At 39.0% G+C, this 26,101-nt stretch overlaps 1 protein-coding gene across 1 annotated transcript in view; it reads left to right on the top strand.

Moving 5' to 3' along the window:
- ITGA8 (integrin subunit alpha 8) overlaps nt 1-26,101 on the top strand; it is a 109,630-nt gene that overhangs the window by 23,102 nt on the left and 60,427 nt on the right. Inside the window, exons 12-15 of the mRNA XM_035316443.1 lie at nt 5,035-5,240; nt 8,200-8,391; nt 21,036-21,081; nt 23,155-23,262. Coding sequence (XP_035172334.1) covers nt 5,035-5,240; nt 8,200-8,391; nt 21,036-21,081; nt 23,155-23,262 — 552 coding nt within the window. The remainder of the gene's footprint in view (nt 1-5,034; nt 5,241-8,199; nt 8,392-21,035; nt 21,082-23,154; nt 23,263-26,101) is intronic.

A 26,101-nucleotide genomic window follows, 5' to 3' on the forward strand; every position in this document is an offset into this window, starting at 1 on the left:
AATATTTTCAGGCCTAGTTTGGGTGAGTTTATCTTCCTGAATATTTATTCAAAGCAGCATGGCAGAGTGCGAATGTCTAAAGTCTTAGGGAACAAATCCAAGTAGAGGTACAGTGAATGAAAAGTGCAAACTGCTGTTGGGAAGAGATAGATGCAAGCCAAAAGTTCATTCTTCCATTCTTAAAAGCAGGTAAGTCTTTTCATAAGTAGACCACTGAGAGCCTCACTTCTCAGTTTTAAGAGCCTTTCAGTATCATTGGTTCCTCTTTGCAGTGCCTGCTGGCTAATCATCCGTTTTCATCATCTAGAGGTCCAGAATGTGTCTATGACCCATACTTGCTATGACAGCCATTGTGCTTGTCTGAGGGAGAATGCTGCTTAACTGCCAGGGATATGCTTAATGACACTGGCCCCATTCAACAAAACGCTTGCTAACTTTGATCTTATGTAAAATCTGATTAAATGTTTTAGAAAATCAGGACTTTAGTAAGAGAATATTGATACTAGCTTTTTAGAAAGGAGTTAAAGATTAGTGAGGCTCAGAACCTTGTAAGCCTGCATGAAGGTGAGCCAGGATTACATTTAGAGCTGTTCATACTCTTTCCTCTTGCAACATGTCTCAGCTTTTTCTGTGCTATGTTCTTGTCATTATTTCTTATTAGTGGTGTAAACATAGTGCATTAAATACTTTCTTTGGGCTAAATCATTATTTCCCATCAGGAACTAGTGAACCCTTAACGTTAGGGATATAAGAAATGAGAAGAGGAACAAGGTAATCAAATGTTACTGTAGTTCCAAAACTAAAATGGGGAGAATAAAGGCTTCAGCAGTTCCTGTGGTATCTTTATACTAGTCAAGTCACTCCAAGGCTGTGAGGTCAGATTTTGTCATAATACTTTAGCTTTCTAAAACTCCTATTTTTTCTGATACACTGAGTCAGGATTAGTTTAGTGTTAATGTAAGGCATTACTAACATGAAAGGATGGAGAAATATTGATCTTAGTTACAATAGGCACTCACTCATTAGACTTTCAGGGAACTTGTTAGTTTACTTCTCATTGAACCAAACTACTTCATGGACAGGTTATTTCCTGTGAATCATAGGGTTACTTGGCAGGTCTCTTATTTTCTGTGTACCTCTAAGACCACAGTTTATGTCAGTATTATAATCAAAATGCTGTTGAGGCCTGTGTGGTCTTCCAGTCTATATCTTAAAAGAAATCTAATGACTTTCCCTGAGATCCAAACATCCCACAGAAAACAAAACACAAAAAGCTCTACTCGATAAACATGTCTGATTATATATAGTCCATCATTGCTGGTTTGCACATATAGTCAATGGAAATATTTATCTGAAAGGAGAAGTAAAACTGGAGGGAAAGAAAATAAAAGCAAAAGGGAAATGTCCACTTCACATTTACTTTTGTGTGTGTGTGTGTGTGTGCGCAGCTAAAGACAAAAGAGGTAGTGATGGTCTTACCAATAGCAGAAACCTGATTAAGTCATATGCTGAAAATATTAATAACTATGATGAATTGCTCTAATAAGGCTGAAGATGTGGCTCCAAGGTTTATCCTAGAAAAACAGATCTGTAGCCAGAACCTGGAAATTGAGGGTATTGTTTCAACTACCCTTTAGTTGCCCACTGCTAGTAATCAGAAATCTTCAGTGAAGCTTAACAAATCAAGCTGTGCCATCAACTTACAGACTGAATTCCTAGTGAAGAGAAAAAGAGAGAACACTTTCAATTTAGAGTAAGACAGTTCAATAAAAATTGTGGAATAAATTGTTTGCTGGTCTTTTATTTGGCCTCTATCAAAGCTTCCCAGAGTTATACTTTGACCTCTTGACACTTCCCATACTCCTGCTTTTTATTACAGGGCAGGATACAAAGCAACCACATCCAGTCTCAGCAGGTGGTCAGCTTGTGCTTTTAGGGAAGCAATATCGGCTAGTAACGTTTCTCTGCTGGAACAAACATAAATATACTGATTCATGTTAACTGCACCATCATAGTGCAGTGACAAAATAAATCTAATGGTGCAGTTCAAAATACTGCACACTGAACTGCCCTTTTTGATTTAATATTGCTGTTAAGGGACATTTGCTTTGCTTTTGTTGCCTTTTAAAAGACAGGACATCAGCCTGAATTTGGCTCACAGCTCCACTTCTGTAAATACAAACTCCTACAACTAAAAGCCAATTGAAATGTACTCCTTCACCAATAAAAATAAATAATTCCAATCACATGGTGCTTACAACCAAACAAGTGACTCATCTTGAGTGCTTGATGTCTAAATACTTTTAGGACCTGTAAACTGTAAAGCTTGGTGAACAAGAATTGCTTTCTTACTACCCACTTGATGAGAAACTGGGAATGAGAGAACAGAGAGCAAGGTAGCTGGAGAATCATCTCTGGATATGGTATTCTCTGTGAGAGTGAAAAAAAAAAAAGTCCTTACAGAGGACGTGCTGAAGTAGCTTATTTTGACCTGAGCTAAGAAAGAAGGGGGAGAAGCAAGAGGGCAAGGGCTGCAAGTTTGGTATGGGTGGGACCTGGAGGGAAGGCCAACTCAGTGCTCTGGGAGCTCCAGGTAGCTCTGCTACCCATAACAAGTTTAGAGGTAGGTCAGTCTAGTTTAGATGAGTGCTTTCCTCCCACCTTTCCCTCTTAGCCATCTTAGCTGCTGGGTTCTGATCCTGCTCACTGGACTATTCATGCATTTTATACAATCATTGTCATTTCTTTTAACAAAACAGAAATTTTCCTAGAAAAATAACCCAGGAGTTTCACCTGAGATGCAATAATACCTACATGACAGACTGTCTGTTTGCTTTCCCTCTCATCTGGTGACTCTTGTATTCTGGGTTGGGCTTCTGCTTAGGGAACTTTTGGCCATGGTGGACAATGGATAGTCTTCCTCCCTCTCTGTTTTAGGCACTTTGAATATTACTGTATGGCCCACAGTTTCAAAGGTATCCACTTATTTTACATTAATGTCACTGGGAGCTTACCGGCTCTGAATCTTTTGGTTCTCTACCATTTCTAAAATATCTTCCCTTAGCCTTACAATCCCTCATTTGTAAAATATTTATTGGAGCCAGGCTCATCTTTTACCTCATGGTTTACCCAGCGCATAACACCATGGGGTCACATTATCAGTGGGAACATGTGGACTGCAGTGTAATGAAATTGTAGGTGATAATGCTACTGCACAATGCTTTCAGTACATGGCGTACATTAAAAAAAATAATAATAATAAAAAAAAGAATATTAATGATCTATTTCTGTTGTTGCTGTTGTTTCATGACAACGGCTTCAGCTGACATTCTGTCCAAGCCACTAACACCTTCCATTAGCAGAGAACTTTTGATGTTTAGTGTGGAAGGAAAACCCCACCTTTGCTGTTAAGTCAGCTTCTGCTTCCTTCCTTTTGTAGTTATCCATGCAATGGGGTAATACCAGACATATAAAAAAGAACTGTACAAAAGTGACCTAACACTTTGAATTAGAGTTTCCTTTATGGAAACATCTATAAAACTTAATAGAAAAATAACATTTTAGAAGTGCTTTGTCACAATTTATAGAATGCGTGATTTCTACAATATGATTAAAAGGCATTTAAATGGGATAGTCTCTGTTAAATTCTGTGGTACACATCTTAGAACAATAGTGTATATCTATGGTAGAGTAGTAGCTAAGCAACTCCTAAAACAGGCTTTTGTGGTTTTGTTCTTGTTGTTTTCTATCAGGATTAGGAAAAACAATGTAGTGCACTTTTTTGCTAATTGGTTTGCTAATTAATAAAGCCTCTGTGAAAACATCACTATTCAGAATATGGTGAATTGAGCATATAAAGTTTTCCGTGATTTTTACAAAGTTCGAACAAACTTTGTTGTTGGAGCTAGAGAATATGTTTTCTAAATTTAAAATGCTGGGATTAAGTAGTGGTAGTTCTTTGCAATAACAGAGTTCCTTAATATGGATGACCAATGCCACTGAATGTAATAGGAGTTTTCCTGTTAGTTTACAGGGGCTTGAGCAACCTTCAGAAATTCATCTGGTACCATTGTTTCATATTTCAGAATGATCTATTACGAACATTTCCTCTTGCTACATGTCTATCAATCTTGCTTGATTTTATTATTTTCTGTCCAGTAAAGTGTCTTTTTTTTTTTTTTCTTGCCAAATAAATGTTGGTAAGATGCAACATATCTTTTGATTAGTCTGTCATCTTTTACTGATCCTTCTTGGAATAGCAAACCATACAGATTAACTTTTCCATCTAAGCCTCATATTACTATGACTTTTTAATATATTTTTAATACTTAACACAGTAAAATAACAGCAAATAACATGAGCACTGCAGCTACTCTAATATTCAACAGAAGAGTTTTCAGAAATGAAGCTTTGTCTCTGTCTCCCAGCTTACATTTGAAATAGTGATGAGGAATTCTCTATGATTTGATGTTCTTTCTGTGTTTCATGTGTATTACTTCAAAAATATCCTGGCAAGTGGCAGTTCTTGGTCTGTTGTTCACTTACTGACGTATAACATTAAAAAAAAAATCTACAGTTGATACTAAACTTTTGTCTTTCACTAGCACCATTAGCAGGATAGATCTACTGAATTTGTTAGGCTAACACAGATCACCTCTGAGTTAAATTCCTGACTTCTGAATCATAAACTGCAAAGTATAGCATTTCAGTGTCTGTTGTGGGCATGAACCGAAGTACAATAAATTCTATTTAAACCTGAGCAGAAAACTTTTTGCTGTGAGGTTGACTGAACACTGGAACAGGTTGCCCAGAGAGGTTATGGAGTCTCCATCCTTGGAGATACTAAAAACTAGAGTGGGCACAGCCCTGGGTAGCCTTCTCTAGTTGACTATGCTTTCACCAAGTGGTTGCACTAGAAGAACTCCAGAAATGCCTTCCCACCTCAGTTAGTTTGCTTCATGTTTAACAAATGCATGAAATTTGTTGGTTTTGCTCAGTCTCTCAGTGACACTGATTTTTGTTTGACTCTTCCAGTTTAGATGATATCTTAGTTGGGGCCCCTCTCTTTATGGAACGAGAATTTGAGAGCAAGCCTAAAGAAGTTGGGCAAGTTTATCTGTACCTGCAAGAAAGTGCTTTCCTCTTCCAAGACGCGCAAATTCTGACCAGCACGGAAGTGTTCGGTAGATTTGGCAGTGCAATCACACACCTTGGAGATCTCAATCACGATGGATATAATGGTAATTTTTATATAATGCAGTAACGTATATATGTATGTATAACATTGACATTAAAAATGGCTAAGCAGTGAAGATGAAGTGTCTGTGCGGTGCCTGAAAAAGGCATTTTACTACGTAACTGCTTTTGAAAGTCGTGAGGATTTACACTAACTCTAATGAAACCCTACTGAGGGCCAAACCATAAAAAGCTTACTTTTAGGACAGTCTTATTCACTACAGTGCTATTTTTTACTGAATGCTAACATGTTCATTTGAATCAAAATATTAATCATTGTTTTATAAATATAATGAGATTTAAATACTTAGTTAAGTTGTTGAATTTGTTTAAAAGCAGAGTTCTCCTTCTCTCTTCAAATGCTTGGATGAATTGAATAAGGCTTAGTAAATGGAGCAAGAGTATCTTGCCCGCAATGAAAGAAGAGGACAAGTACAGACATACTGTTTTGGAATCAGTCTTCCACTGGTACTTAGGCACTGAAATAAACAGTTTCATGGTGGGATCTTTTCCAGATACCAAAAGCACACAAATAAATAGCAAAACATTCACCAAGTAAACCGGGAGCCAAAGTTCTGGAAAACAGTCCAAGTGTCGATCTGCTCGAGGGTAGGAAGGCTCTGCAGGAGGATCTGGAGAGGCTGGACCGATGGGCTGAGGTCAACTGCATGAAGTTCAACAAGGCCAAGTGCCGGGTCCTGCACCTGGGGCGTAATAACCCCAAGCAAAGCTACAGGCTGGGAGATGTGTGGTTGGAGAGCTGCCAGGCAGAGAAGGACCTGGGAGTGATGGTTGATAGTCGCCTGAATATGAGCCAGCAATGTGCTCAGGCGGCCAAGAAGGCCAACAGCATCCTGGCCTGTATAAGAAACAGCATGGCCAGCAGGGCCAAGGAGGTGATCGTCCCCCTGTAGTCGGCTCTGGTGAGGCCGCACCTCGAGTACTGCGTTCAGTTTTGGGCCCCTCGCTACAAGAAGGACATCGAGGTGCTCGAGTGAGTCCAGAGAAGGGCGACGAAGCTGGTGAGGGGCCTGGAGAACAAGTCTTACGAGGAGCGGCTGAGGGAGCTGGGCTTGTTCAGCCTGGAGAAAAGGAGGCTCACGGGTGACCTTATCGCTCTCTACAAGTACCTCAAGAGAGGCTGTAGCGAGGTGGGGGTTGGTCTGTTCTCCCACGTGCCTGGTGACAGGACGAGGGGGAATGGGCTTAAGTTGCACCAGGGGAGTTTTAGGTTGGATCTTAGGAAGAACTTCTTTACCGAAAGGGTTGTTAGACACTGGAACGGGCTGCCCAGGGAAGTGGTGGAGTCACCATCCCTGGAGGTCTTTAAAAGACGTTTAGATGTAGAGCTTAGGGATATGGTTTAGTGGGGACTGTTAGTGTTAGGTCAGAGGTTGGACTTGATGATCTTGAGGTCTCTTCCAACCTAGAAAATTCTGTGATTCTGTGATTCTGTAAACTAACTTGCTTAATTGTATGAGATGTCTTGGATGCTTTGAGCACCTAGAGTTAGATGCCTACTCACAGTCAGTAACATTCTCATCTTACCTACATTGCTACATTGCATCCTGTTGCCAGGATGCTAGGGACCTGCAGAGAGGCATCTATGCCTCTAAAGCCCCAAGGGGTTTTTACTGGTGGAGTTATTTTGAACAGTAGCCATCAAAGATACTTCGGCCAGTAAACTAAAAACAAAGGGCTTAGCTCCTCCTTTTGCACAGCGCTCTAACCAATAGGCTGTAGGGCAGTGTGGCGAATGTGTGTCTCCTGTGCAAGGGATAAGTCACCTCTGGATCCATAGGATTTTACTGGGGTTCACGGTGCAGAAAACTTGAGTCCCATCTTGAAGGAAGAAGCCACTGGGTTGTGGTTGGTGAGAATACCCTCACTGGGTTTTCAGGGAATCCCATTTTCCTGGAAGCCCCAGCTGGGCTGAACCCCATGGTGAAAACTTTCTCTTTCCTACCTGTGAGCAGTAGCAGATGCCTTCAGCTTCTCTGGGCAGGGAAGGCTGGTCTCCCTCACATTATGGTAGGGAAGACATATTCCTGCTTGTACTTCTTGCTGTATAAAAAATGCTAAGAGGGATCTACTGCCAAGGTATTCCACTTCATAATTGAAGACGTGAGTCACAGAGCTTTGTTGCACTCCTGCCTTCAGAGGGAAGGTAGGAATTCCAGGTGCAAAAGTCAAGTTTAATAAAGGAGTCTAGTGTCAGCCCCTTGATGAGATCCTAAAAATTAGAGCTGTAGATAGTGTTTCCTGTTGGCTAGCTCAGCTAGTGCAGCTGCTGAATCTCAGTCTTTGATTCTCTCCACTTCAATCATGATTCTCTCCACTTCCAATGTGTTAGAACTGTGAAGAGCTTTGTGAGTTCCACTTCTTCGATATGACACCTCATTTTTTAAGGATGGCAGTGCTCAGTTGCGTAATGCGCAAGGCCTCCTCTTTCCTCCTCCTCCATTTCTCAATAACACAACTCACTGCTTGTTTGAGAGGGGTGGGGTTTTTCCCTTTGTTGAACATTTTTTCAGGAATAATAAAATTAATTTTCTACAGCAGCTATTCCTTATTAGTTAGATGATAGAAGAAATCAGGGAAAAATTTTGCCTGACTAAATAAAATGAAATAGATTCAGGCATTCATTAAGTCTCAGTTTATTAAAGCTTATTAAATGTCCTGGAGATACAGTAGAGCAATACAGTGTGGATTGGCAATTTAGTATAATGTAATAACACCTTCATAGGATGAGTTTGTAAGCTTTTGTCATAAAAGTTTGACACATAAGACATTATGAACATTTTTGAGTATTTGCCCTGAAATTAGAATTCATAGAGAAGTATAAAATGTCATAGTTCTTGCATGTACATAGCAGTCGCTGTTTATGTCTGTCTTCCTCCAGGGACTTAATTCTTGCTTTATTTTAACTGTGCCAATTCTTTTTATTCTTTTATTGTGCTGCAGACATTGCTATTGGTGCACCATTTGCAGGTGAAGACCGAAGAGGGAAAGTGTTCATTTACAATGGATACAGTAATGGGTTAAATACTAACCCTTCCCAGGTTCTCAATGGAGCCTGGGCCTCACAGTCCATGCCTTCGGGATTTGGCTTCACTCTGAGAGGAGACTCGGATGTAGACAAGAATGATTACCCAGGTAAGATTTTTCCATTAGAAAGGGAATTTCATACTTCCATCCCCTGGAAAATGCATCATGCCTAAACTGCTCCTTTTGGAAGGCAGAGGTCAAATTAACGAATAGACATATTTTTGGATAGTTCTAGCTTGCTTTCCAGAGAGTTAAAATCAGACAAAACAAATACTCCCTTTCCTGTCAAAAGACATGATCAGAAAGTCAAGAAGGGGCTTAAACAGTTACATTAACATAAAACACGTGAAGTTTACAATACAAGCTTAACCCTTTCCCCCCACAGCTTATTGAACTTGTAAGGTTTCCTTCATGCTGGCATTCTTTCTTAATTAAAAACATGTTGTGTTGTAGAAGAGATTGACTTGGTAGTGTTGCTAAGTTGTATTTTGCTGTCCAGAGTGATGATGGGCTGTATTTGGGTTCTTAACAGCTTTGTTCTCATTACAAAAAACAGAGAGAATGCAAAGACATTGCTTAAAGGTAGATATTTCATTTGGGCCTTTCCAAGTTTTTTGTTTGTTTTCATTCTGCTGTGTCAACTCTTTCTTTTCAGGTTAGCTTTGATTCTTTCTTATTAGTTTACCTGACATGCATTCAAACTTGTCAAGTTGGTAAGATCAGTTGAGTTTTGCTGCAGAGGAGGTGCTTGTTTTTTAAGAGAAATGTTCCTAGCATCATAAGGAGTCTAAATGCTGAAGATATTTTACATGTGTTTGTATTTACTCTCTCTTCTGAAAACAAATTTGTTTTGTTTCTTTTCATTAGAATTCAGAAGCTTAGCAATAGTGTGCAATAAAACATCACATTTTTTATTGTGAAAGGTTCATCCACAGTAGGATGGATGCTAAGTCTTTATTTCCTAACTCACTGTGAAATCTCTCTTGTTAGCCTGGGTTGTTTCAAGGCTAGAGTTCTTAAAAGTTGTGTTCTTTAGAAAGGGAAAATTTTGATTTTCAAAGGGACAAAAGTGTGATCTCTTTTGATTTTGCGATGAATTGTAAAAATCTTAGAAGAGTTTTACTTTTGTTTTTCTCAGAAGAGGAAGAAAATTTCTGGGAAGGGGTGATTATGATAGAAATTACAGTCTTACCAAACAGAAAAGCTGACTGCAGAGTAATAAAATGAGGCTATCACTTTAAGTGAGAGAAACTTTAGCATTTAAGAAAAGAAAGGACTTTAAACAGTGTTCTGACTCTTTGTTTGCATATTGTCTGTGGTGCTATTAATAGTTTTTCATTGTCCATGACTAACGAGGTTGTTTTGGACAAGGGAGCTCTTTATTAAAGTTTCAGTATTTAAACATTTTCTAAAGCACACAGAAGGCCCCCCAGCAAAACCAAAGAAAACAGGATATTGCATTCCTGACATTTCTATGATTGGAAAGATAGAGAGAGGGAAAAGAAAGATTCTTTCAGGTCTTCTTTGAGTCACATTGGGAAGCAAGAAGAGTGGAAGCCTACCTACTGTATAAACCACTTTTTGTGGAGCATCTTTTAAGCTAATTAATGAAAAGTTTGGATGACGGGACTCGATCTTTCTAAATGTGCACTGAGGAGCTTCTGTAGTCAGTTCACTTGTGAGATTTACTGGATTTATCCTGCCTGACATTGTTGGCTCTGCTATACATCCTACTTGAAGAATTTCCCATTGATATCAGCATACCATGTGTTAGATGGTTTGGTTTTATTACGTGAATTATTTGTTTTAGAAATACAAATCAAACCTACATTTATCATAATCAGATTTTTCCTGGAGGAAAAATTCAATTCACTGAATATCTGCATGAGCAGTACGGAGCACTGGTGAGAATATGCCAGAAAATGACATAAGTGAAAAAAAAAAAACACACCTTACTATTAGTTGAGCACCTCTTCCTTAAGTCACAGAATTGAAGTACCAAAACAGAGCTGTAAAAATAGCACAACCATGGCACGGTATTAGCACAAGAATAGAATACCTTCCTGTGGGTAAAAGAAAGAAAGGAAATAATATGGGGAAATGCAAGTCCAGGACAAACACACTAAGCAATGAAACAAGCAATCCTTCTTGTGTCAAAGAGGTTTTCTTTTCTACCTTCTGACGGAAATCCAAAGGGCTGCCCTTGAAAGAAGAGGAAAGAAGGGACAGAACTTTGAAAGAATATGAAGGAAGTTTTATTTCAGATGTCAACTGAGAGGCAGGGCATTTACTGACTATAGAAGGACTTGTAATTCAGTGCTTCCCAAACTATGGGTCATTCCTGTGATTTGAAGAGGGTTGTATAAGATTAGGAAAGGATTTCAACATTTTTTTAATGACTATATTATAAACTCAACCATTTTACAGAAATAAAAGTTTAATAAAATCAGGTCATATTGACTCATCACTCTCAGAAGTTCAGTTCCCTGGAGATGGGGAAACGAAAGCCAGCTGTAATGTCTGGCTGCAGGTATAAACATGTATTGGCACGGTCTAAGGTGAGAGTCTCCCAGCAATTACCTCTTCTATGGTCAATATGTGGTGTGAAGACAAATAAACTCAAAAATGGATCATGCTTTCAAGAAGTTCAGAACTTCAGACACTAGTTTGTGAAGGCTCCTTTGATTTAAGCTGTGCTGGTACAATTTTCTCAAGCCCTTGTGCCTAACTTTCTTCGTGATGCAGGCATATCCCTGGATAGGAAATGAGAGACTGAGAGAGAGATGATATCTGTCATTTCATTTGTAATGAACTGTGTAGCATTCTCAGAGCTTTTAGAGTTTCAGTGCTTCATCTTTAAATCAGACGACAGGTTAATGTTCTTGGAGCAGTACAGTGGATTCACAGACTTGGAGACCAGAAGAGACCACTTCCTTGCACGGCTTCCTCTCACAGATCATTGAGCTTCATCCTGGACTCTCCCAGGAGCCAGTGCACTTAAAGACTGAGTTACAAGCTGGGGAATACAGTTTCTGAAAAGTGAGGATGAATCACAGTCATTTTTTTTTTTCCTCCTATTTTTTAGTAATTTTTTAGTAGGGTCAGCATACAGACAGGGCTGCTTTTCCATCTCATTAATGTTCCTCTCACAGCGTAATGACCATCTGTCTTCAGCTGCCCTGGCATAGATATTAGTGCTGTAAAAGTAACAGACCTCTTCTCTGAGCATTGTGAAAATACAGGGATTTTTTTAACCTTTCAACAGGGAAGGTTTAGTTTTGTTATTAAGCACAACCCTAGGTTTACATCTCCACAGACTTCCAGAGCAGGACTTCTGTAAATCATGTCAAGTTCACAGACACTCCAGATATTGCGTGCCCAGAACTACTCCTTTATCTACATAGCTGGGGGTGATAATATGCTAGCCTCTGCTTTGCAGGCCCAAAAGGAGTGGCAAACGTTCAGCCCTGGGAAGCACCAGGGGTAAAAGCCTGTGCTGCTGACAGGTGTGTCTTTTGAAGGACATGCAGCTGCGCCCTCTGCTTCTTTTTTTGTGGTCGTATGAGAGTTAGGCAAACTTTATAGTCCAATACAGTCTAAATTTGACCAAACTTTATGGTCAGAAAGGCTATAAAGAAGCAGTAAGAGGAAGGCAAATCAAGCGTGTCAGTCAGATAGATAGAAAGTACCAAGCCAGCTCTGTCTGTAATGTGACTTTTCAGAGGGACAAACAGAGTGCAACCTTCCCAGTCTTCTCTAACCACAACACTGACAATATCAGTGAGAGAGATACTGAGACATACCCAGTATCTCTCCAGTATACCATCCATTCCCAGTATTTGAAAGTAAATACCAATTTGTCCTCTTAATCTACATCTACCCCAGTAAATTAAATATGCTTGTGTTCTTTGTTTCCGAGCTGTCACTGAACTGTCAATGTCTGTTCCATTAAACTCTCTCTCTTTCCAGCCCAGGCTCACTCTGTGCCTTTTGGGGCATGTTGCCTTACTAACTCCTAATCATCTTCTGGAGACAGGAGCCAACTGCTTCACTGTCATCCTAATGGTACCAACATATACGTGGAGGTATAGCACACAGACACATTCCCTGACACCGATTTACTAATATTGACCTAATTGTAACATCTTTCAGCAGATGATCCAGTTCCAGTTCCTTTTTCTATTAAGCTGTCAGGAAGGTGTTTGCTGGCCAGACGCCAAAGGGCAGAATGCACCTGTCATTTATGATGATACTATAACTAGAATATTTATCCACTCCCATGTTTTTCTTCCACCTTCTTTGGGCAGACTTTTTTTTTGTCCCCAAAATTCCTTTATTCTTTTTCCATCTTCTGTTTTTATATCTTGTGAAACAAACTGAAAGAGAAGAAAAAACAGAAGAATGTGATCTGAGGCTTAGTGCTGTATTACCAGATGAAGAGGCCGGAATGTAAATTCAAGAAGTAGAGTTTTGGTTGAAGATCATAGAATCCTTTAGGTTGGAAAAGACCTTCAGGATCATCAAGTCCAAATGTCAACCTGACCTACTGAGTCCCATCACTAAACCATGCCACACCGCACATCCCTTAAATATTTCCAGGGATAAGCACTCCACCACTTCCTTGGTCAGCATGTTCCAGTGTTTGACCACCCTCCCTGTGAATTTTTTGCTATTGTCCAATCTAAACCTTCCCTTGTGCAACTTGAGGCCATTTCCTCACGTCCTATCACTTGTTGCATGAGAAAAAAGACTGAGCCCCTCCTTGCTGCAACCTCCTTTCAGGTAGGTGTAGAGAGCGTTGAGAGAGGTAGTTGAGAGAGGTCTCCCTCAGCCTCCTCTTCTCCAGACTAAACACCCCCAGTTCTCTCAGTCATTCATTCCTGCTAAGTCTTGCTTTCTAGTCCCTTCACCAGCTTCATTGCTTCAATCTGCACACTTCACTTCACACGTTTTTGGCAACCTGTGTTCCAGGACGTCATATTTGAAGAAAGAGGATCCAATCTTACTTGAGCTGCTATATATCAACTATTGACTTAACACGGTTAATGTGAATTAACAATGGTGTAAAGAAATAGAGGTTAAAGCAAAAAATAAAAATAAAAAAATGGGGAGGAGTGAATGGAGTGAATGGAATGCAGAAGTGTGAATGATGGGCTTTTTTCATCAGCATATATGAGAACGCAGTGGCAGTTTGTAGGAAATATGTACAAGATTCTGTTCCACATTTTCCAGTTGTCGGGCATGGCACAGCACTGTTAGGCTGTATCTGAGGGTGTACTGGTGAGGCTTATAATACAGTTTATATAGCCATGGGATTCTCTGTAGCAGCACCTCTTCAAGGTTTGACCAGGATCTTTTGCAGTCCCTGCCTCAGCATGCTTTTCCTGACTGCCTATGCAAGAACATCTGAACAGTCTAATGGTAACGTTCAACACAGTTACTGCTCCCCTCCCCACTAAATCTGGAGCTTTTAGGGCCCCTTTGCTCCATCCTGAGCTTTATTTGTGTCACAAGGCCTGGAGCAAGGAATGAGGTCTCGGTTTAGGCTTGCATTTTGAATTGTAGTTTATTTTATTTATTATTTTATCTATCTTTTTCTAACAGCATAGTTAGAAATTGCAACTAGTTAGAAAAAATAAATTTGTTTCTTTTTGCTTCTGGGAATGAGTTCAAAGCTGGTCCCAACCGAGTGCTTGAAGGCTGTGATTATCTAGGTGATGGTGCTGCACTTCCAGCTGGTTCATCTATCTGTACAGGGCTCAGGCATTTGGAGGCTGTGAGGTTTCCACCCTCACATTTGAGCATATGCTCAGTCACTTGATGGCTGATTATAGCTGAGAAAATAGTTTATAATGAGAAACTTACTCAACTCATTAAGCTTGCTTTCTTCTTGTGGCATATCCTCCGCAGACTGTGGTTTGTGCAAATGTTTTTGTGGGCCAGGATTGTTTAACCAGTTTCTTTTAACGGTGTGGGTGGATTGTGAGCAGTGCTCTGTATGAATTCACTATTCAGAGACTGTTGATAGTTAATTAGTTAATTGCTCAAATACATTATGCACTATTGTTTCTGTTCCCTGCCTGCTTTGACACTTGTGTAAGTCTTCCCTATTAACTTAAAGATTCCCCTGGAATAAGTGTCACTGAAACTTAAGGTGATCAAGGTGTCACAGTTTTAAACAAACCCAGTTCTGTTGGCCTGTTCTTTTGGTTATTCTTTTTAGTCAAGCCTTTTTCTGCCAGGGAAATGGATAAAGACATCTTCAGGCCTCATTATTTTGGGCTCAGTTATTATCTTGAGTACACATATTTATATTTAATAATTAAATTACATAATTTAATACAAATAATTTAGAAACATTTTAAGAAAGAAACAAGTGTCATAATCAGACAAAATTTCCTAACAACTTCAGCAATCCAGTGTGATCATATTAAAATAGGAGTATTTAACAGCTCCATCTGCTAAGTACCTCAGCTCAAACAGTGGGAAGAAAACACTCAAGTTCCTTTCTGAGAGGCAAGGGTTCTTCAGTGCTCATAAGTTTTTGAGAACAATAGGCAGCGTGCCAAAAATATCACAGAATCATAATCTAGTGATGATTAAATTATGAAATTGGTCCAGGAGATTTGTGGAAGACAAACAAATTTAATCAATGAAAAGTTGCATCTGCTCTGGTAAGAAAAGACGGCTGAGCGTGGGAGCCAGAACAAGGGCGTGGGTTCTGCCAGCACATGCAGAAGAGCTGGTGTTTCTACCAGCTGAATTTGTCTACACATGAATAATCAATCAAAAATGTAGTGACAAGCCAGGAATCTCCTGCAAATATGTTAATTTTACAATTAACAATTGTGCAAATGATCTATTTAATTTATAGATATGCTTTTCTAAAATTCTTTGAGTTATTTAATGAAATTAACAATATTTTGCCCAATGGAGCATAAGAATAAAGCAGTTAATAACAGGAAGTAGGGATTTACTGAAGTGACAGAACATGAACTGCCTCCTTTTGGATTTGTTTGTAGTATAATGGAGTGAATAATAACACTGTGTTATGAAAGGGTCTCGTTCAGACAAAAGGGAAGCATCGAATTAGCCTTGGGTGTTATTTGTAACAGATCTACTTCCAGAATGGTTGAAAAATGGGAGGATCAAGACAGTTGAGAATGGTACAAGAAAGTGATTCTGATTTGGGTGGTGGCTCAGTGTTGTATTCAGCTAAAATTCTTGAGAAAGGTTGGCTGAACTGGATAAATCCTGTGTCCTTCATTATGGTCAAGCCTGTAGTAATTGCCATTTAAAGGAAATGTTATTCCAGCCCTTTCGTACTGTTTAGTGATCTCTAAAATCCTAGAAAGCAGAAATAGAAATCTGATGGTGGGGAAGTAAAAAGAGCAAAGGTTCACAAAGATTTTTAACAGGGTTTCCAGTTTTCTCACTCTCTTTTGTGAAATTTCCATTAGCACCTACACTGATGGGATTCTAATTGTTTTCAAGTTACTATTTCTACTATGCAATTAAACTGACAGACTACACAATATGCTGTTTAAAGCTGCCAGCAAATCATACTGAGCCCATAAAGCGAACGCTTTCATGCCTGTATCCTGATAGAGTTGTGGTGGGCCAGTGACTCATCTGTCTGTCGTTTCATTTCTGGGTTTCTCGCAAATGAAGTGTGTGCCAATGATGTAGTTCTTCACTGGCTGCTGTTCTTGGCCCCTGTCTCCCCATGAAGATGAGATTCCGTGCCTTGGCCACATCTCTTGGGACTGCTGGACAGACTCCAAACGAAGGGTGGAGAGCTGAGCACACCACATGTTCCTCCCCTGCTTAAGGCTCCCTGGGGCTGCATCTCTCATAAGGGATGGAGATGGCCTTTAAAAATATCAGGGGATCAAAGAATCTGCTCAAGTTAATAAATGAGTATCTCTTGCTGAGACTGGAAGTAGAACTCTACTTCCTTCAGTTGGTTGAAGGTTCAGTCAGCATCATGGCCGGGTTCTGCCCTTTAGCACAGCCTTTAAGGTCTGGCATGGCCACATGAAAGGTACAGGTAAAGAGATCAGCTTACAAAACCCAGTGTGCCCTTCAGTGCCATCTGTGAGTGATTTTCCTTAACTATTTTTGATAATTTTTTCTCAGAAAATGAATTATTTTTTTCCAGATAACATATTGCAAGTCCTTTCTTTAGAACAAAGTAAAATTTGAAATAAGCATTAGGATTACTCTTTGCTCCTTGACTTAAGTTAAGTACATGTAAGACACTTGTCTCAGTATTAAGTTCTGTGAACTCGATCAGTTGGGATTTTAGTAACGTCTAGAGATATCTTTCCTTGCATACAACCTTCAAGTTGGATGAAATGCAAATTAAAAACTGCCTCTTTCCTTAGTTATTGAGCATTTTGATTGTGAGCCCTACAGCTCATTTATTCCACAGCTGCAATGAGGCAGAAGCATACCAGCCCTTCCTTAAGCTCTGCTTCTCTGAAGAGGAGCAGCTGGTAGAGGATCTTCTCAATGAGTTGGCATAGACAAGGTGGTCATTTACCTGAATCTAGAAGGATCCTCATCCTCCTGAAAACATGAAATAGAGAAGGAGTGATGGCCATTTTGTGAGTCAGATACTCCTCTCTCTCTATTTGTACGTTTTATTCGGACCTTGAAAAAAAGACTACTCTCAAAAGCAAAGGTGCAGTTAAAAGTTTTCATATGCTTTCCTTTAGGCTCTGCTTGGAAGGGTTACACTTAGCTAAGCTGTTTTTTTTTTTCTTTTTTTTTTTTTTTTTTTTTTTTTTTCCCTATGTAATTCCAAATTCCTCGTTAAACCCTTGTTTTCTAACCCATGGACTTTATATCAGTGACATTGCATGCGTAGTATTAACAAGAAATGAATAAAAACAACTTCTCTTTATTTTTAGGAGCGGAAACTTGCCAAGCTTCAGATAATTTAGACATGCTTTTATTTCATAGAAATGATTAATAACTTTTCTTCTTCAAAACACAACAAATTCAAAACTTCTGCATATAAGTGATCTGATTTGATGTGTATTCAAATCTCTTGGATTTGTATCAGTGTCAAAAATGTTTTTTTTTTTTTTTTTCTATTTCCCAATGATAAGTATAAGAGTTGACCCCAGAAAGCAATGAAAGAAAGAAGAATAAAGCTAAATGCTCTTTAAGAGAACAAGTAAAAGCAAAGCATAACTGTAATGGATCTTCTTGTAGATCCTCTTCTTGAATATATAATGACTTGGTCCTTATGTTAGATCATAGATGTCACTCCTGGACATAAGTATATTTTATTCTTTGCATATTTATTTTTAAGCCCACTTTTCCTTCTTAGTAGTTTCATGCTGTTATGGTTTAACCCTGTGGGTAGCTAAGCTGCTTATTTCCCCCACAGCAGGATGTGAGGGGAAGAGAACTGGAAGGGCAAAATTTAGAAAACACGTGGGTTGAGATAAAGGCAGTTTAATAAGAAAGGGGAAAAAAAATAAAAAATAAAAAATTGCACACCCAGCAAGTGATGTATAACGCAGTTTCTCACCACCAGCCAATCGATGCCCACCTGGTCCCCAGGCAGCTCCCTTGGACAACTCCTCCCAGTTTTATGTTGAATATAACATCATATGGTATGGGATATCACTTCGGTATGTTTGGATCAACTATCCTGGCTGTGTTCCCTCCCAAGTCTTTGTGCACCCCCAGCCTACTTGCTGGCAGGGCAGCACAAGAAGCAGAGAAGTCCTTGACTTAGTATAAGCACTGCTCTGCAACAACTAAAACATTGGTGTGTTATCACATCTATTTTCATTACAAATCATACATTAAAAAAAAAAAAAATAACACTACGCAAGCTATTATGAAGAAAATTAATTCTATCTCAAGCAAACCAGCACACACTCATTCAGGCTCTTTGGCTGAAGAATAATTATGGCCAAGAGTATAAAATAAAGGACCCATCAAGGAAAAAGTGCTTCCAAATGAGAGCAAGATGAACATGGGCCCAGCTGTCCTAAGCATTTGCTCAAGTGGAGCTTTTATGGTACCATTACTGAATGTCCTCATCTTTCTTGCTGTGTCTCCAAGCCTGGCTGAGGTGGCAATGCACAAATACTGCTCGGTCTTTCGGTGACTGGGGACTGTCATTGTTCCTCTAAAACCATTACCTTCTGTTTTCAAATAAGCTGGGTTCTGTCCCAGAGAAACCAGGATTTAACTATTAAGCAGATGTGCAAAATCTTCTTCAATATCGAAGTGGGGATGCTGAGATAGCGGGGACAAGTTCACACAGCTGTAGATACTGAAATTAAGATTTCACTCAAACTGCTGAGGCTAACTATGTCTCACAGACTCATTCTTTCTAACTTCAGGTTCAAACAGGCTATGGGTTACTAAACTTGAACTCAAGTTGTGTGATCAAGCTTTACCGTGTGTCTGTGAAGGGTAGGAGTGCTTTATTTTTTAATGAAAAATCAGATTATGAAATCATCGCAATTCTAGAATATGGATAAGTCATAGATATCTGCTAGTTTTGTCAGTGCCATAGCACAGCCCTGTAATGAAACCTTTTGACTTATCTAGTCTGGTAAGAAACAGTACATATCCTAAGTTAAGTCAGTTGCAGAATTCATAAAGAGCATCCAGCTGGAAACAACAGATTTAACGTAAAGTCCTTCCTTCTTGTCTCACTTTCTGTTCATAACACGATGCTGTGTTTTTTGTTTGTTTTGTTTTTTGAAACACAATATTAAACCTTTTCGGGTTACTGTGCATACTGTAGCTGTTAGGGATTCTGCCATTTGCATTGTGTAGCCTTTATGATGATAGGTATGTCTCAATCAGTTGTTTATTTAAGAGGAAAATATCTTTAGGTCTTGGGACTGTGAGTAAGCTCTCTAGAAAAGCTACTAATGAAAAGGACTCATAAATATCCCAAAAAGGAGATAGAAGCAACACTTATTTTCTGCTGTTTAATGTATTCCTGACTCTGAGGCATGTTTCTGTAAGGCCAATGGAAGCAGAAAAATGTAAATGTTATACAAAAAGATCAGACCCATAAACTGTCCATGCCCTCTACGATGAGGATGTTAATCAGTGGAATCCATTGTAGGACAAGCTGTTGTCCATGTGGAGTGCTTGTTTAAACTTGTTAAATCCTGACCATCTGAAGGGCAGAAAGCTCTGGAAAACAATGCCAGACCAGCCCAAACCCACCAGGCTAATTAGCACCAGAGCTGTGTAGTTGCGTTATGCTCCGTGACTTCAGTGCCTCTAAACAAACCAGTGCTCAAACGATGGAAACAGCAAGTAAGGGGGTTGTTTTTCAACCCTGTCTACTGGTTTCATGAACTCAGATCAGCTCAGAGTGCCAGGCTGTGCCACTGCAAGGCCTGTTGTAAGACCCAGCCTACTGAATGGCACATTTGTAAATCAAACCATAGGACAGCAACAGTAGAGAGAAAGAGGTACCCAGCTGGGTATTTCATTAGGGCATATAAAAACAAAACAAAGCTTTTTCCCATTCTTGATGTGAGCTCCAGCTAGAGGCAGCAGAAAAGCTGATCCTTTGTTCCCTGCTGCTTGGCTCCAGCTTTTCTCCAGCACGAACTGGAGATCTTTACAGCAAGCCAGTTGGGGTCTTTCCAGAGAGCCCTGTATGGGTACTCCAGACAAAAGGAGGAAATATTGGGGCCTGTAGGATTCCAAGCCATGCTTGTGTCCAGTAACAAAGATGTGCCCAAGGCCCAATGAAATATTAGCATTATTGACCCTGTTTGTTCAAAATGGTGACTTATGATGGCTTTCAACTGATAACTATTGTGCTTGCAGCCCAGAAACCCAACCGTACCCTGGGCTGCATCAGAAGCAGCGTGGCCAGGGGGGTGAGGGAGGGGATTCTGCCCCTCTGCTCTGCTCTTGTGAGACCCCACCTGGAGCGCTGCGTTCAGCTCTGGGGCCCCACCACAAGGACATGGAGCTGTTGGAGTGAGTCCAGAGGAAGCCACAAGGATGGTCAGGGGACTGGAGCATCTCTCCTATGAAGACAGGCTGAGGGAATTGGGGTTGTTCAGCCTGGAGAAGAGAAGGCCCAGGGGAGACCTTATAGGAGCCTGCCAGTACCTAAAGGGGGCCTACAGGGAAGCTGGGGAGGGACTCTTTGTCAGGGGGTGTAGCGATAGGACAGGGGTTATGGCTTTAAACTAAAAGAGGGGAGATTTAAGTTAAAAGGAGGAAATTCTTTACTCAGAGCATAGTGATGCACTGGCCCAGGCTGCCCAGAGAAGCTGTGGATGCCCCATCCCTGGAGGTGTTCAAGGCCAGGCTGGATGGGGCTTTGAGCAACCTGGTCTGGTGGGAGGTGTTCCTGCCCATAGCAGGGGTTGGAACCAGGTGGTCTTTAAGGTCCCTTCCAACCCAAACCATTCTGTGATTCTATGAAAATATATGGAAGTTGAAGGCATTCTTCTTCCTCTTAAACACAAGCTGCAGTGAAGCAAGATTGTGCCATGCCCAACCCTGTGCTAAACAGATTGACACTGACTGAATACAACCAAGATATTTATGAGCCAGTCTCATCCATTCTTAAATGTTTTCTTTCAGATAGCAGTGTTGAAAAAATTACTAAGAAAGTGGGAATTACCACATTTGTTTCATGTTACTGCATTCTGAATATAAGTAATCTTATTTAGGATGGGAAAAAAATGCATGAGAGGCTTCTATATAGTTCTTCTGAAGCTGTTTTCTTTCTCCAGATTTAATTGTGGGTGCATTTGGAGCTGGAAAAGCAGTTGTTTACAGGTACGTGATAAAGACAATGGATTTTTAATTTTACAGTTCCAGTGGGAGATCTGTGAATAAACAAATGTCACATTTCTGCATTTCCCTGGTGCAGTGTGTAAAAGATGCTGGTTATAGATGATAAATGAAACATTGTGTGAGCAACAAATGTTGTTTTACAGGTTTCTTTTTTCTCATGCTCAAAAATTCCCATTTTTCATGAAGATTTCCATGCTTAGTCTTAGCTCAAGAAACTCCTTTTGGAACACTTGACTCCTTAGTTAATTTTAAATTAGATAAGAAGAGAAATCGGTGTCTTTCCTACCTGTAAATCAACCTCACACAAAATTCTGTATAGTCAAAAAGCTCTCCCTACAGCTCATTAGAGAGAAATTTACGAAGCACAACACTGAAAATTCATTTATTTCTTGGAGAATGGTGCTAGTAAGAAATTCAGATTTTAAGGTGACTCTTGACTCTTTGGAGGTTATGTACATTAAGATGTACATGTACATTTATTTCTATTTATTAGAAATAAAGACTGCTGCTTTTAGCTTCAGTTTAGAAAAAATGTATGAGATCTCACTTTACAAATCTCCAGAGTTGTGGCTGACTGCTGGTTTTCACTACATGCATCGTTTGATGAGAAGTATAAACTACAACTACCAAATGCGTAAATGAAAATCTGCTGCAGCCCTATTAATGCTGACATGCAGACAGTTCTTTGCATTTAAATATTCACCATCCGTTGCTGCAAGTCATATTTCCTGATTCCTCTCTGTCTTCTCGCTGTCTGTATTCCAAACAGTACCTGTCTGAGAAAAGGCATGTTCTGTTTGCTGGATGAATATTTGTCAAAGCATAAGAATTTTGTAAAACAGGAGCATTAGCTCATTTTTGGTAACACTATAAGCACTGTGAGAAGACCTGGTTTTGCTGCTGCCCTATTTTAGAATCATGCAAATATTTTCCAATGAATCACTTTGCAGTGGCATTAAATGACTGCACAGGATGTGAAACACTGGAGAATTAGATCCACTCTGTCCTTTAGATAGCAATAAAAAATGTGTTCTATTCCATTTAGGAAGGTGAATAGCAAGCAAGAATCCCTCAATCTTTCTGTTTCCTGTCCGGAGTGTATCAAATACCTAACTTGTCATATTGTAGAAAGTTTTGTTAGCTGAACTTTGCTACAAAAAAAAAGTTTTCCCTGATGCACAGAAATGAAGTAACTATTTTTTTTAGTTTCTTGCTGAAACAATACAGAAAAGTAATCATAAAAGCTCAACTGTGGGTTAAAATATGAAGAAAATAACTGTAGTAAGCTATTTTTGGCAGAATTATCGAAGTTACTGTAAAACAGTATCGTCTTAACAGAATTTTGTTTTCTCTTTTAAACTGCTTTCAATTACAGATTAGCTCATTACTTACTAGCAGATTGTTTTTCAGAGGGATGTTTCCCATCACCACAACCATGTATTCACATGCTCAGCAGAATTTTCTGTGATGATTATTCGCATTTTCCAAAGTCAATTGTCTCAAGACATGATGTCAGACAGTTTACTTTATTGTTGGCTTAGGATAATTCTAGATCAACTTCTATTTTAACTAAATTATGTTCATTTTTTCAAGAACCTTAAACAGTGATAGCAAGCCTGAATATATCACTGTTCATGAAGAAACACAAATCTGACAGTTTATAAAATAACGGCCAAGGGACTTCTGTAATTTCCAAAAGGCAGGCTCTGGCCCTTTGTGAAAACCCTGTGTGATGAAATGTATCTGATGTGCCTGAATCCCAAGACAGACCTATTGTTAAGTGTAGCATACTGTTTCAGCGATGCTGTGTGCTGTTACCCTGAGGTTTTTTTTTGTGTGTGTGTGAAGAACTTTTGAAATATCGTAGCAGAAGGTATCATCGTTTCTGACCAAAAAAAATATCAAAGGTCTTTTGGGTAGGAGCAGCATTATAAAAGTATTTTCTCCAATGTAACCCTACATTTCAAACTTCTTTGTGGCTATCTCAGTTATTTTCTCTGATGCAACTTAGGTACTAATGTGCTGTATGTAGTGAATGTTATTTCTGTCCCTTAGAGCCAGACCTGTTGTGACAGTGAATGCTCTGCTCATTCTGAATCCTATGATTGTGAATCCAGACAATAAGACTTGTCAGCTCCCTGTCTCTCAGCTTGTGGTAGCCTGGTAAGTTCATGATTAGACAAAAAACATCTTAAGCATCCTCTTCTTTCTCAAATAACTTCCCACTCCTAGCTTTTCTTGCAGCTTTTTTTTTGAATGTACAGGTATTCAAATATGCTGTAAGCTCAACAACAACAAAAATGATATAGAACAGAGTTCTTTTTGACACCTTTCAATACTTCACAGATTCTCTAAATGAAGTAGCTAAAAGTTCAGTGGTGTGATACCCTCCTGCATGGGAGGATGTTCAGTGTCTTACAGGATCAAGCTGCAAAATCACATTCAGTGTCTGGATGAGTGAAACGTGTAACAGCCCAGACTGAAAAAACATAGAAGCATTCACCTGACAAAACACACATCTTTGCTGAGAAAATGTTACAGTGAAAGTGATGCAAAGAGCTGGTGGTCCCACCAGTTTCTGCTACAGAAAGAGAGATCTTAGTCCTTTGTGGAAGAGAGAATCTCCCTATGCTGAGAGCAGTTCATGGGATGTTGTTTCTGGCTGTCTTTGGACAGAGGAAAGCTATTTTTAGTGCACCAGGCAGGACAATGTTGGATAGGTCCTTAAAAGAGAAACCCTCTGCTATAGTAGCATTTAACTTTGAAAAGAAAAAGTACACTCAGAAACTTGAAGCTAATTGAAACAATTCAGGATCAGTTACAAATATAAATGCTTGTAGGACAGTTGGAGTCTATCTAATAGCATTAACACCACATGCAGGTGCATTTACAACACTAGAAGAAAGTCACTTAGAAAAGACCCCAAATAACAGCTGATAAAACAGGCTATTAGAAATACATTAGATGCTTTTTAAAAGTAGAAATCATAACAAATGAGGAAACTAAAAACAAAACAGAGCATAAACACTTGCAAGTTGAATATAAAATTTCAACAAGTCCTGCCAGAGATACTGTATGGAACAGATTTCTAAAATATAAAAACTAGTCTATCATTTTATTTAAACACATTAGGGGCACAACGCCTGCAGAAAATGTGATGTATGAAAAGAATATCAAGGTATAAAGGAGAAAGACAAGGTGGCTGCACAAATTTTTCCCTGCTTTTAAACCAGAGGTGATCAGAGGGACTCCCCACACTGGAGACGTTCTTTATAGGAGATGAGTTCTAAAAATAGTCTCAAACATTAGAGTTAGCAAAGGAGGTTTTACATCAAATTGATAAATATGAAAAATAAAAAATAATCATGACCAGAAACAGTTTACTTAAGAAATGTACAGGAACTCAAGTCTGACACCATTAAACCACTAAATATATGGGCTTTCAATGCAGTGGATGTAATTTGTGACTCAGGAAGTGCTACATCTACTGATTGTCAAAATCTGGGACAGGGTTTTCAAGAAATTTTCACTATTACTATATTCTTTTACTCTTTATGGAACTGCTTATATTAATCATTACATTCTACATTGTGTGTAGTAAAATCACCCACGTCCAGAAGAAGGTAGAATGCACTCAGTAGAACTGTGTGGTCCCAGAACTTTAAAAAGTTTAGCCCTTTCTGGAGTAGGTTCCAGATAAAGATCTATCTTTAAAGGTCTAACATTGGGCTGTAGCATATTCATTGTTCCCAGTGCATTTGATTTTTTTTTCCCCAAAACTTAAGTTTTTAAGACTTTTAAAGAATCCTTTGGATAGGATTTATACTGGAAAAAAAAAAATCAGTATTATAGCATTTACTGACAGTTTACTGGAAGAAAAAAAAATATATGTTTATTTATTTATTTATTTGCACAAAATGAGTGAATAAAAACATCTCTGTTAAAAATGTATTGCTGCTGTAAGGTGCTGTTCAAAAAAGGCTTGTGTAATGTATTTTTTTCATTACTTTTCTTTTTTGTATTACAAAAAGCCAGAAGACGTTTGGTTCATATCTACGAGACTTTTATTATGAGCATAATTTAATTTCTGTCTGCTTTATTCTAAAATATTCTTCCCTAAAGATTTAGTTCGTATTATGAACTGACTGAAGACCAGCTGCTATTTTCCATGCTGTAATTTTTCACCTTAGTTGCTATAAGCTTGTGTTGTACATATGAAAATAATTAGTAGGGAAACTCCAACAGGCAAGGAATTCTTCAGTCTCTTGGGATAGATTTCTGTATCTCTTAGCCAGCTGTGCTGCTAGTATAAAATGTCTACTGACTGACATTGTGAAATTAGAATGAAAGAAAACCTCCTACCAGAACAGTTTCAGGAAGTGTAAAGTATGAACAGCGTAGATTATTGTACACTTTCTAGTATTAGGAAAATATTATTTTTGCCATTATATAATTTGGAAAACTGAAGTGCAGAGGAAGCATGCATAAAAAGTTATTTTTATACACAATCTTAAGAGAATTGTCCTGAACTTCTAGAAACATATATAATTATTTCTTTGCTATGTTTAAAACATGGCTATTTCTGAGTTACCAGAACTAACAAATTTGGAACAAATTCTGCAACTTTGAAGTTGTCAAAGACAATGTAAACAGACTCTTTTTTTTTTTTTTTTTTTTTTTGAAAGGTTTGAAAAATAGATGTAGCAATTCCTTCTCCCACTTACTTCATTGAAACCTGGATGTGATCAGAGCCCCACAGTCAGGGACTGAAGGGCCTCATTACTTTGCTCAGACAAAGGTCTATAGCATCAAAATTTTGAGTGTCTTTCTGCTAAGGCATTATCCATCATCCTCTCTGTGTGCAGGTCTGTATTCTGAAAAAATATCCAACAATGACAAGTAATTTCTGGTAGGATCTGATAATTCCAAACTTATTACTTCTTGAAGTACGTTTCCTATTTTTTTCGCCCAGTAGCGTAGTCAGATTGAATTCAGTTATTTC

Source organism: Oxyura jamaicensis, chromosome 2 (assembly GCF_011077185.1).
Source record: "Oxyura jamaicensis isolate SHBP4307 breed ruddy duck chromosome 2, BPBGC_Ojam_1.0, whole genome shotgun sequence".
Taxonomy (NCBI): domain Eukaryota; kingdom Metazoa; phylum Chordata; class Aves; order Anseriformes; family Anatidae; genus Oxyura; species Oxyura jamaicensis.